An 11413-nucleotide genomic window follows, 5' to 3' on the forward strand; every position below is an offset into this window, starting at 1 on the left:
GTGTGTGCGCGCGCGCGGCCAGCTCAGCCCACCAGGGGGCGGGGCTGGCTGGCATGTGGTGCTGGGGGATTGAACCGTGGTCCCTGTGATTTGCTAAGCTTGTTCTAAGTAGGTGTTTTAGACCATTGAGCCATCTCACCAGCCCCTAAGTGATTCTTATATACACTACAGTTCAAGAAGGTATTAAACTTAAGCATTAAGCTTTAAGCATTAAGACATTAAGCTCAAGAATATTTCCACATTTATCTTCTGCTTTCTTATCCTCGCATTGGAAATGAACTCTACTTATTCCATTCATTCAAATATTTCACTAATTATTAATTTATTGACTACTATGTCTCAGGCATCATTAAGCCAAGAGCAAACTCCAACGTTCACTTTTAACTTGCTTTGACATCCTGGTTTAAAAAAAAAAAAAAAAAGAAAAAAGAAAACTTAACAAAATTTGCTGTCAGCTGAATAATCTCTAGGGCTCAAATGAGTACCTTTAAAGAGCATGGATTCATGTTAGTGGAGCCAACAGAAATAAGCCACTCCAGCTATTTCTGCACACGTATACAATCATTACATTTCCCAAAGAAATTGGGAAACAAGAGCTGACAGGGCAAATAAATGTAACTTCACATGTCAACTCTAGATAATCATTTATAGTAACCCTATTAATTGCCACCTTGAGTGCTTCCTGTAGGATCATGAAGCTGAATTTCAATTTTAGCAAGAGACGTTTGATTACTGATAACTACGGGGAGATGAAAGGTGTATTTGGAAGCAAGTAACTGAACTTTTCTAGGCGTCAAATTCGTTATTGTAAGGTCATGTGGATTCACCACCCATTTTCTTTCCTTGTCCTGACTAAAAATCAGATGACCTTGACTGATTGTTCTGTGACCCTGCCAGCCACAGGTTTTCCAAGTTGGAGCCTTGCACGTTCCGTTAGACTGAAGCACTGAAACTCACCCTGACCCTGACCTTGACCCCAAATTCCTTAAACTCTCACAGAAGCTCGACACCCCCTCCCCGCAGCCGTCCTCGGCACGTCCCAAGGACCAGCTGCAGCCCCCCATAAATTCCCCCTTGTAAATGCTTTGGATTGACTGCCCGGGCAGTTGTGCTTCTTTCTTTGGAATGCCAACCAGCTCCATCTCCAGGCAGTTTGAAACAAAACCTGGTGGGATAACGAGACGGAAGGAAAGAGAAGAGAGAAGAGGAAAGAGAACGCGGAGCTGAAGATTCCGGCCCCATAGAGCACTTGCTCCCTCTCGCGGTTTTAATTCTCCTCCAAGCCGCCTCCGTGTAGCTCACAGGCCGGCGGCTGCTTCTCACAAGAGGGAGCCCTTGAGCAAATCCCCGGGCAGGGGACGCTGACGCACTGAAGAAATAGGAAACTCAAACACCTCAAGCTTTTCCCACCTTAAAAAGTTTCCGAGCGACTCCGCCCTTCACTCTGGCGACTCCGAGCTAGAGCCCGCCTCCAGAACGCTGGCCCCAACCCCGGCGAAGGGGTGGGACCCGTGGTGCGTCACTCGTCGGCGCCCGTAGGCGGGACGCTGCTGCGCTGTTTACGGGGTGACGTCACGCACGTGATCTGTTCAGCCAGCCAATGGATGGGCGCGGGGGGAAATTTCGAATGTGGCGGCGGCAGTAGCGGGCTAGGAGGGCCTGCGGCGCGGCGCTGGAACGCGGGGCTCGCGCCCGGCGGACGGCTTCGCGCGGCCTTGGGATGTGAAGAAGAGGGCGACAGCTGCAGAAGTCCCGGCCAAGGTATCGTTTCGGCCGCGCCTGAAGAGGGTCCCCCCTTCCATCAGCTCCCTTAACTTCGGCGTTTCCCGTGTCCCTCCGAGAGAAAGGCCTCAGATTTTCAGGCGCAGAACTAGGGCTGCCTGCACAGCCGCTCCCAGCCTCTGGATGGTTACTGAGTTCGGGGGTCGCAAACTCACACTGTGGAGTCAGAACGGCCTGGCTCATTGTGCTCTCCGCCACCTTACTTGCATTTAGATAAGTGGGGACCCGAACCTCCCACCCTGCCGAATTGTTTCGATTAAGTGATATGCAAATAAAATATTTTAAAAAGTAGCCGATTTAGGTTAAGTGATATGCAAATTAAAAAACTTTTAAAAAGTGACTGTTTCTTTATGCCACCGTTGCCATCTTGTTCTTGTCCCGGACTTTGGTTTTCTTGGTAATGCAGGAGAAACCGACAGGTACTAACAATGCCGTCCCTGGCTTTCTCTTCTGCAGGACTGATCTCAGAATATGAGCAGACAATAACCGGTTCATCTTCTTTTGAGTATCCTGCACACCGAGGCCATGGCCCTTTGCTGACTTGTATTTTCATTCCTTCTGCCACACCTCCTGTTGACACTGTTGGCCTGGACAGGAAGTAAGACTTCGGATATAGCACGTTTCTTTTATGATTTTTAGCTTCTTTAGATGCAGTAACAGAAGCTTTTTTAGATAAGACTTTGCTTTTAAAATAACTCAACTGCATCAGTTAATCTGCTCCACCTCTTTTCTTTCTTCTTTTTTTTGAGACACAGTCTTGCCATATAGTAGAGGATGGCTTTGAATTCACTTTGTAGCCCAGACTGATCTGGATCCTCCTGCTTCAGCCTCCCCAGTGCCCAGTGCTGGTATTATAGTCATGCAACACCATCCCTGGCCTGCCAGGCTGTCAAACACCTTCAGTTCAAACTTCAAAAGCCTCACTGTAGTAAATTGTTTTATACAACCCACCTACCACCAGTGTTTTTTATAAAGTCAAACCACTTCAACTGAAAACGTGCCAATATATGCACATTCATAGAAATAAAATATTTAAATTGATGTACAATATCTAAGGCCCAAAGCCCTGTAGAAAATATTCAAGAAAATATTAAATTTAAGAAATACTTGACTCGGGCTGGGGAGATGGCTCAGTGGAAGAAGCACTTCCCTGGCAAGCGCAAGGGTCTGAGTTCAATCCTCAGTTCCACAAAAAAAAAGACTTGACTCGAGCCATCAAGCTTTCCTTTATGGGTAGAGTTGTATGCATAGTTTGTTACAGGAAACAATTTTTTAAACAATTTTGAGATCTCTAAATTGTAATACACACTATAAGAAAATTGTTCATGAAAACAGATAGTGGTACATGCCTGTACTCCCAACACTGACAAACTGTGACAGGCATATTGTAAGTTTGAGCCCAGCCTGAACAATTTATCAACTCTATTCCAAAATTAAAAATTTTTAAAAGTTCCAGAGTTGTAGCTCAGTGTGAGGGCCCTGGGTTCAGTTCCCAGTAACACATTAAAAAAAAAAAATGTTTATGTTTACTAGCATGCTGGAGCATATCTGATTTGTAGCACTGAAAGATTTAACATACTTATTACCTGTGCTTTAACATACTCAGCATATGTTGTCAGTGCATGTTTTGTTACTTTTAACTGTATGTCGACTTTATTTAATGTTCTCTTCATTATGTTCATAATGTGTTGGGAGTTACCAAACTAGATTTATCAGAAACTGAGATTCCTAACATGTTTCTCTACTGTTGTTTCCACCTCTATAATTGTCATAGCCTGCTAAAATTGTACATAGTGCTACACAATGATTTGGAGAATCACCCTGGATTTCTTGAATGTTTGTGCCCATCTTAAGTGATACTTGGGTGAAAAGTGTAGAAGAGATACAATTGGTTCATTGACCTAATCCAATAAATAGTTTTTAAAAAGCTGAAAACAACCAGTACTGCCTCTGAATGAATGCTGTAATCTCATTCGGTACAAGTTGGCCATAAATATTGTAAGAAGCATAAATAATAGTGGCATCAAAATGTAATAGTCTACTGTGAAAGGGAAAGAAACTGCTCAAAATGAAAGAACAACTGAGATGACAGAAAGGAGAAAAGAAAGAAGGGAAAGAAAAAATATACATATGTACACAAGATAGCTAAGGTAATTGTCCTACTAATTTCTCTTGGTTAATTAAAAGGAACAGTTAATGCTTAATTTTTTTTTAAACATTTATTGTGTGTGTGTGTGTGTGTGTGTGTGTGTGTGTGTGTGTAGCCAGCTCAGCCCACCAGGGGGCGAGGCTGGCTGGCATGTGGTGCTGGAGGATCGAACCGTGGTCCCTGTGCTTTGCCAAGCTTGTTCCATGTAGGTGCTTTAGACCACTGAGCCATCTCGCCAGCCCCCCAATGCTTAATTTTTGTGTCAATTTTGTATGCCTATTTCTGGGAATCTGAACCACTACTTTGAATATAACAATATGCAGTATAACAACCATTGTTATTTTCCTATCTTCTTTTGAAATTCTGCATTGTTTCTAATGTTTTGGGTTTTTTGTTTTTTTGTTTTTTGTTTTTTTGGCGGAACTGGGGATTGAACTCAGACCCTTGCACTTGCCAGGGAAGTACTTATTCCCCTGAGCCATCTCCCCGGCCCTGTTTTGGTTTCTATTTTTTTTTTTTTTTTAATTTTTATCCTCTTTTTTTAAAATGTAATAATAAACTAGATTTGGTTGTACATGCCTGGGGTCCCAGCTACTTGGGACACCAAGACTGGATTTGTTTGAGCCCACAAGTTCAGGCCAGCCAGGACAACATCCCATTTCAGAATAAGAATTTAAAAGGACTGGTGATGAACCTCATTGTTTGGGAACTTGCCTAGAATTCATGAAACTCTGGATTTAATTCTCAGTACCACCAAAACAAATAAAAATAAGCATTTCTCATAGTGCCTAGACAGGGGTGGCGAACTTCAGGCACACATGCCACAGCAGGTTGTTTTTTTATCATTGAAAGCTCTAAAAGACTTATCATCACTGGCCTAGAATGTGTCTTCAATGAGTATCTGTTAAAAAATAAGTGACATTTGATGGAATCAGAGTTAAGTGTCAAAAATATTCATGAGATTTTATAGATGTGGATTTTTCAAAGAAGGAACTATACAATAGGCATGAATGGTTCTGACATCTGTTTTGTTTTTGAGATGGGGTTCACTGTGTTGCCCAGGCTGACCGCACACTCATGACCACCCTGCCTCAGCCTCCTGAATAGCTGGGATTACAGGTGCACAGCACAGTGCCCAGATAGTAATAAGATTTTAAAGCTGCAAAAGCAAAAATATCACAGGTTAGTTGGCTACTTTGAGTTAATTTTTTAAGTTGCCACTTAATTCCATGTGAAACTGTGTTTTCAGTTTGAAATTTGTATAAATATTATCTGTGGAAAAAAAAATGTTTTCTGTTCTTTTTAAATTTGTAGGCAGAAGATGGCCAAGGAAAGATGCCAGAAAAAGTCCTTTCAAGATAGTCTTGAAGACTTAAAGAAGCGAATGAAAGAGAAAAGGAATAAAAACTTGGCAGAGGCTGGCAAGCGCAGGTCCTTTATCCCTGCACCATGCCAAGTCATCAGTAAGAGCTGTTTATGTTGTCCTTTTGCATCACTTATTAAGTTTATATTTAATAACCAGTAAACTTATTTTATTCTCTTTTAGCCAGCACTGGTACACTGCTGAAAAATTACCAGGATAACAACAGAATGTTAGTTTTAGCTTTGGAAAATGAAAAATCCAAAGTAAGAGAAGCCCAGGATATCATCCTACAGCTAAGAAAAGAATGTTACTACCTTACATGTCAGCTCTATGCACTGAAAGAAAGACTTACTTCACAACAAACAGAAGATACTGCTCAGGTATTTTTTACAAAGGCTAAATTTCTTAGGGAAGAATAAAAAGTTTTGATCAATTTATAACTTAATTAACTGTGGACAACTCTGTTATTACTAATTTGATTAAAATGTCCTCCTGAGTTTCACAGGTATTTTGTATGGCCAGCTAAGAAAACCTTGAGCATATAGGTAAACAAAGATGAGAACTTCTTTGACTTGGGTCTGCAAGCAGGTAGCAGGACGATATATAGAAAAAGTTGTTTAGCCTTTTGCACTGCTAGCTTGAATGTTTAATTCTGTGAGTTAGAGGTTGGGCAACTAAGCTAAAAGTCTGCAGGTGTTAGCTGAGGTGGACCAGTCCAAAGCTTTAAATCACTGCCATCTTAATTTTATCTTTGTTGAATAGTTTTGCTATATCGTCTGCTTTTGGAGAATTTTTTTTTTTTTTTTTTTAGAATCATTTTTAACCTAGTTGACTAAATAAGACTCTCAGACAATAAATATCCTAAACCTTTGGCCGACCACATTTTTAATTTGATTTTGTTTGTGTACAAAGATTATAAAGGAGTTTAAATATGGGCCTACCAGGCAAAAGATAACAGACATGGACAAAGTTGGTTCTAGGACATTCTTTGGGTTTCACTGTGTGATAAGTCTGGGAAGAGTGATGATGAGCCAGTTTCTCTTCCCTTTCCTCAGAAACCACCGCCAGGGAAATTAGATGGGGAAGAGGAGGGGGAAAGCAGTGGTGAGCGTCAAATGCCAGCAGGCCACTTTGCTTTCTTCTCAGCGGCCATTTGCTGTACCAGTGGAGAGAGTACAGTGGCCCATAGGCTGGAAGGCCAGACAAGCCACACCATACTGAATGGGATAGGACGATGACAAACAGGGACATGAGAAAAGAATCCGAGTCATTGCCCTCTTGACAGCAGAAGTGAGAAAGACTTCTTTCTTCCTTGTAACAAATGATTGTTTACTTAAACTACATGTGATAAAGAGACGTGTGATATATACATGTCATGTGTACAAACAGAGTATAGTTGAATTGCTTTATGAAGTTTAGCTATGATTTCTGCACTTTTGTATAACTTAGATTATTTTTTAGATTTTTTCTTCTGAATTGCTTTATGAAGATTAGCTATGATTTCTGCGCTTTTGTATAACTTAGATTATTTTTTAGATTTTTTCTTCTGAATATAATTTTTTGTTCTTTCATTTCCTTGTCCAGTCAATTAGGAGGAGAAAAGCCCTCCAAAAGCCTGTCAGACGTCCTCCTCTGTTCCCAAACTTTGCTAAATCACACATCAATATGAGATGAATACTCAAAAAAGTTACAAAATGTAGCGGTGAAAAGATCCTGTTATTGTGGGCCCTTTAACATTTATTAGTGATTTTTTTTCCTTTAGTATTTTTGAAAATATATGAGTTGCTGAGCACATGCTGTTGTGGCATTTGAAATATCAAAGTTTATATTCTCTCCTCTGCTCATCACATGTGTTTCTCATTTTCAACCATCATATTCTACTTGTATTTCACTGTCTGAGTCAACTTCAGTGGGATAGAAAAGCTGAAGTGGGTCTTTTTAATAATACTATAGTATAGTTCACTATTCTTTTCTTCTTTATTTACCTTGAATAATAATTCTATTTTCAAACATTAATTTCCAGCTGGGCACGGTGACTCAGGTCTGCAATCCCAGCCTGCTGGAAGGCCCAGGCAGAAGGAGGATTCCAACTTCAAGCCCAGATTGGATAGCTTAATGATTTAGCAAGACTCTCTTTTTTATTATTATTATTTTATTTGCTTACTTATTTGGCACAAGGTCTTACTGTGCAGCTCAGACGGGTAGTGATCCTCCTGTCTCGGCCTCCCCAGTGCTGGGATTGCAGGCATGTGCCGCCACACCTGGTTTTGGTAGCCGGCACAGGGCACCCAGAGTTCAGGGGCCGGCATGGCTTATAGTACCAGAGATCGAACCTGGGTCCTTGCACTTGTTATGCAGGCGCTTAGAGCATCGAGCTATCTCCCCAACCCAAGACTTGCTTTTTTTAAAAATAAAAAAATACTAAAGATATTCAGTAAAGAACCACTCCACCCCCGAAAAAGTGATTTTCAAGTTACTTTATTTCTGATGCACAGTTTTAGCCTATTCACTACAAAATCAATGTTATAAATAATCAGATTTGAAATATTACTTGAGTTAAATTAGAATGGTGTCTTATGAATTAGATGGGAACTCCCCTTTGACACAGGTCTACGAATCTCCTTCTGTCTATTCTTGTGATCGCCACATCCCCTCCTGTTATAGTGGTGGAAGTGTCTGCTCCTATCTAGAACCTGCACTCCCCATGTGTCCGATGCCCTTCCCACACCTCCTTTAGAATTTCATTCCTGGAAATTTGTTCTCCTTATGTTCTTTTCTACTACCTCTTCCAGCCCTCATATAAAGGTGCATGGGTATCTCTTGCTTAAAAGGAAAAGAAAATAAAACCTCCCCCGGTCCCTTATAGCATCTATCTTATTTCTCCGCTATTTTTCACAGCAGAACCTTTCCAGAAAAAACAGTGCAGTAATTATCTGCATTTCTCCAGCTCGCATTCACATTTCAAATCCTTTTTTGTGATGGGGGTACCAGGGTTAAATTCAGGGCCTTTGCACTGAACTACACCCCAGCTCTTTTTTTTGTTCAGTATGTCACTAAGTTGCGTGGGCTGGGATCTAATTTGCAATCCTCCTACCTCGGCCTCCTAGCATGCTGGCATTAGAGGCATGTGCCATCATATCCAGCTTTCAAACCATCCCCCCCTCCCACTTTTTTTTTAAAATAATGTTTTTAGGGCTGGGAATGGTGGCCTGAACTACATAATGAGACCCTGTCATTGTTGGGAGGCTGACACAAGAGGATCGCTACAAGTTTGAGGCCAGCCTGGACTCCACAGTCTCAAAAAAAGCCAGCAGGTAGACATTATATAAAGCTAAGGGAGGGGATGTCTACCGCTGGTAACTTTCAAATTCATCACTCAAGACCTATACTCACATGCACTCTCATACACAGCTATTACTTAATATCTCCATGTTTAGGAAGGATCTCATACTTTATATAATTCACAGCTGTTTTGTCTTGTCCCAGACATGTTCTATACCTCTGCCTCCCCCTGTAATTCTTACCCAGTATAGAGGTACACTCATCTGCTCAAGCCAAAACCATGGGAAGCTTCCTTCGCCTTTGGTGTCCTCTCTTCTATCTAGATCTATTCAGTCCTTGTTCATAATTCCTTATCTCAGGGCCTTCCAGTGGACCTCACCTCCACATCATGTCTTGCTTGATTTCTGGGATGGTTTTCTAATTTTTTGGCTCCTTTTTGTTTTTGTTTTCTTTTGAGACAGGGTCTCACTATGTAGTTCAGGCTGCTCTTGAACTTGCTGTGTACCCTGGCCATCCTTGAACTTGCAGCATTCCTCTCGCCTCAGCCTCCTAAGTGCTGGGATTAGGTGTGCACACCACACCCAGCTCCCTTGGCTATTTCGGCCCATGTCTTACACAGTGGCCCAGCTGAGCTTTTACATCTTCTCATTGTACCCCCTGCTTAGGATTGTGCTTTCCCACCACACTGAGACTGCATTCCACACGTTGGGCTCTCAGGGCCCTACATTGTCTGACTTCTGAGTATACATCTCATAGTGCCAGTGGCTATGTGCTAGACACATCAACCTTTTCTGGAGATAAAATGAAGTTTGCCTGTGCTATGGCTTTTTTTTTTTTCCCCAGAACCAGGGATTGAACCCAGGCCCTTGCGCTTGCCAGGGAAGCATTTATTCTACTGAGCCATCTCCCCAGTCCTATGGCATTTTTATTTGCTGTTTCTACCTCCTACTTTTTCAATGGCTGATTATTTTTCAGTCTTTAGGTAAAATACACTCTTTAGAAAGAAAGCCTGTAATGTGTTTATTCTGTCATTTCATTTTGGTGTTTCCTTCATAATACTTAGAACTATCTAAAAGTTATATATGTATCTATTTTCTTTTTGATCTTCTCTACCTGCACTAGGATATTATAAGTTTCAAGAGGATAGGATTTGATCTTTTAGTTGTTACAATTCCAGTTCCTAAAACTTCATGGTACTATAAAAGACTGTCAATAAGTGTATATTGTTGAATAAATATAAATACTTCAATAGAAACAGTGTTTTCTTCTGTTTTAATGCATTAACAGGACCAGGAAATATGTCTGTCAGGAATGGACTCCAATAATGGCGACAACCCCAAGGACTTATTTGCAAAGGATTTACTGTTAGTATTAATTTCATTACTGTGATTTTTTTTTTTCCCAGAACCAGGGTTTGAACTCAGGCCCTTGTGCTTGCCAGGGAAGCGCTTATTCCACTGAGCCATCTCCCTCGCCCCACTATGATTATTAATACTGAGATTGATTTCATTCTCTGGTCCATGTCTGTCATACTGACTCTCATATTTGGAGTGAAGTGGTCTCTCTACTGATTATATTTAAGAAAATTAATTATATGTTTCTAAGAAAAATAAGCTTGACAAATTCTTAAAACTTTCAGTCATATTTTTCTCTATACCATATTTTTATTATCAGAAATTGGCAAATTATTAAAATAGTGATACTTTGCCATTCAAAAATAGTCTGATTTAGGAAAAAGTATATATTTAACACATCTGTCACACACTAATGCAATTTCTTATCAGACTCCATACACCCTCTTTTAGATCCAGCACACTTTATATTTGCATCTGGATTTGAAATTTAATCACATCTTACACCTTTCAATGAATTTGACTAAGATACATAGCTATAAAACCAAAGATTCAATTAAGATACAGAATACTGCCCTCATTCTAGCATGGAACTCCTCAGTCTTGGTACCATGGACCTTGTAAGTCAAGTGATTGTTTGCCCATCCATCGTGGGATGTTGTAGCATTTTTTACCTCAACCTATTTCATTGCCAGTAATATCCCCCTTTCCAGTTCGGAGAAACAAAATGATTTCAGATACTGCCAAGTCTCTGCAAAGGCTAACTGCCCCCAGGTGAGAACGGCTGCCAAAAGCAGTTCCCTGGAATCCTATACAAATCTATCCCCTTCTCAGTGAAGTGATGAAAAATGTTTTCTTTTAGTCATTTTAGCTTTTAAACTGTTAAAATTGAATATCTGACAAAGAATGTTATAAACAAAAAGCAAAACATAATATTTTAAGATTTCTCAAGGAATTACTAGTTACTGCAGTTCTATATCTGTTGCCTAAATATATTTAAGTTTTGACATCTAGAGTAGGAAATTCTAACACAGAGCAAAAAATAAAACTCCAGTTAGGATGAATTACCAGTAATAGGTTTTGAGAATAAAGAAAAGTTCTTGTTTCAAGAACCGGGTAACAACAGTGTTTAAGAACTTCAGAAGAGGTTAGTGGTCGGTAACCATATTACCAACAAATCACAGCTCTGCTCTGCTAATGATAAAACAAGCTAGCTGTAGCAACCAAATTGCATGGTTAAAGACCTGAAGTCAATTTGGGTTGACTTGCTCCAGTTAAATGAAACTGAATTGTGCCATATTTTTTTTTCTCCTAATGACAGGTATTTCTTTATTCCTTCCATAAGACAGATTTGTGTCCATGTCACAAAATGATTAATAGCTTGGGAATTTTTTAATGTAGGAGTAAGTAGTTCCCAGTTATGCTGAGTTTTCTGAAATAACAGAATATAGTTTGATCCCCAGTACCACAAAAAAAAAAAAAAAA

General features: G+C 40.3%; 1 protein-coding gene across 1 annotated transcript in view; it reads left to right on the forward strand.

Annotated features, from left to right (window-relative positions):
- Nucleotides 1-5069: 5069 nt before the first annotated feature.
- The window catches only part of Sgo1 (shugoshin 1), a 35777-nt gene continuing 29433 nt past the window's right edge, over nt 5070-11413 (forward strand). Inside the window, exons 1-5 of the mRNA XM_004648210.2 lie at nt 5070-5113; nt 5246-5394; nt 5478-5674; nt 9864-9940; nt 10642-10702. Coding sequence (XP_004648267.1) covers nt 5253-5394; nt 5478-5674; nt 9864-9940; nt 10642-10702 — 477 coding nt within the window. The 5' untranslated portion in view covers nt 5070-5113; nt 5246-5252. The remainder of the gene's footprint in view (nt 5114-5245; nt 5395-5477; nt 5675-9863; nt 9941-10641; nt 10703-11413) is intronic.

The sequence above is a fragment of the Octodon degus genome, unplaced genomic scaffold (assembly GCF_000260255.1).
Source record: "Octodon degus isolate 3935 unplaced genomic scaffold, OctDeg1.0 scaffold00361, whole genome shotgun sequence".
Taxonomy (NCBI): domain Eukaryota; kingdom Metazoa; phylum Chordata; class Mammalia; order Rodentia; family Octodontidae; genus Octodon; species Octodon degus.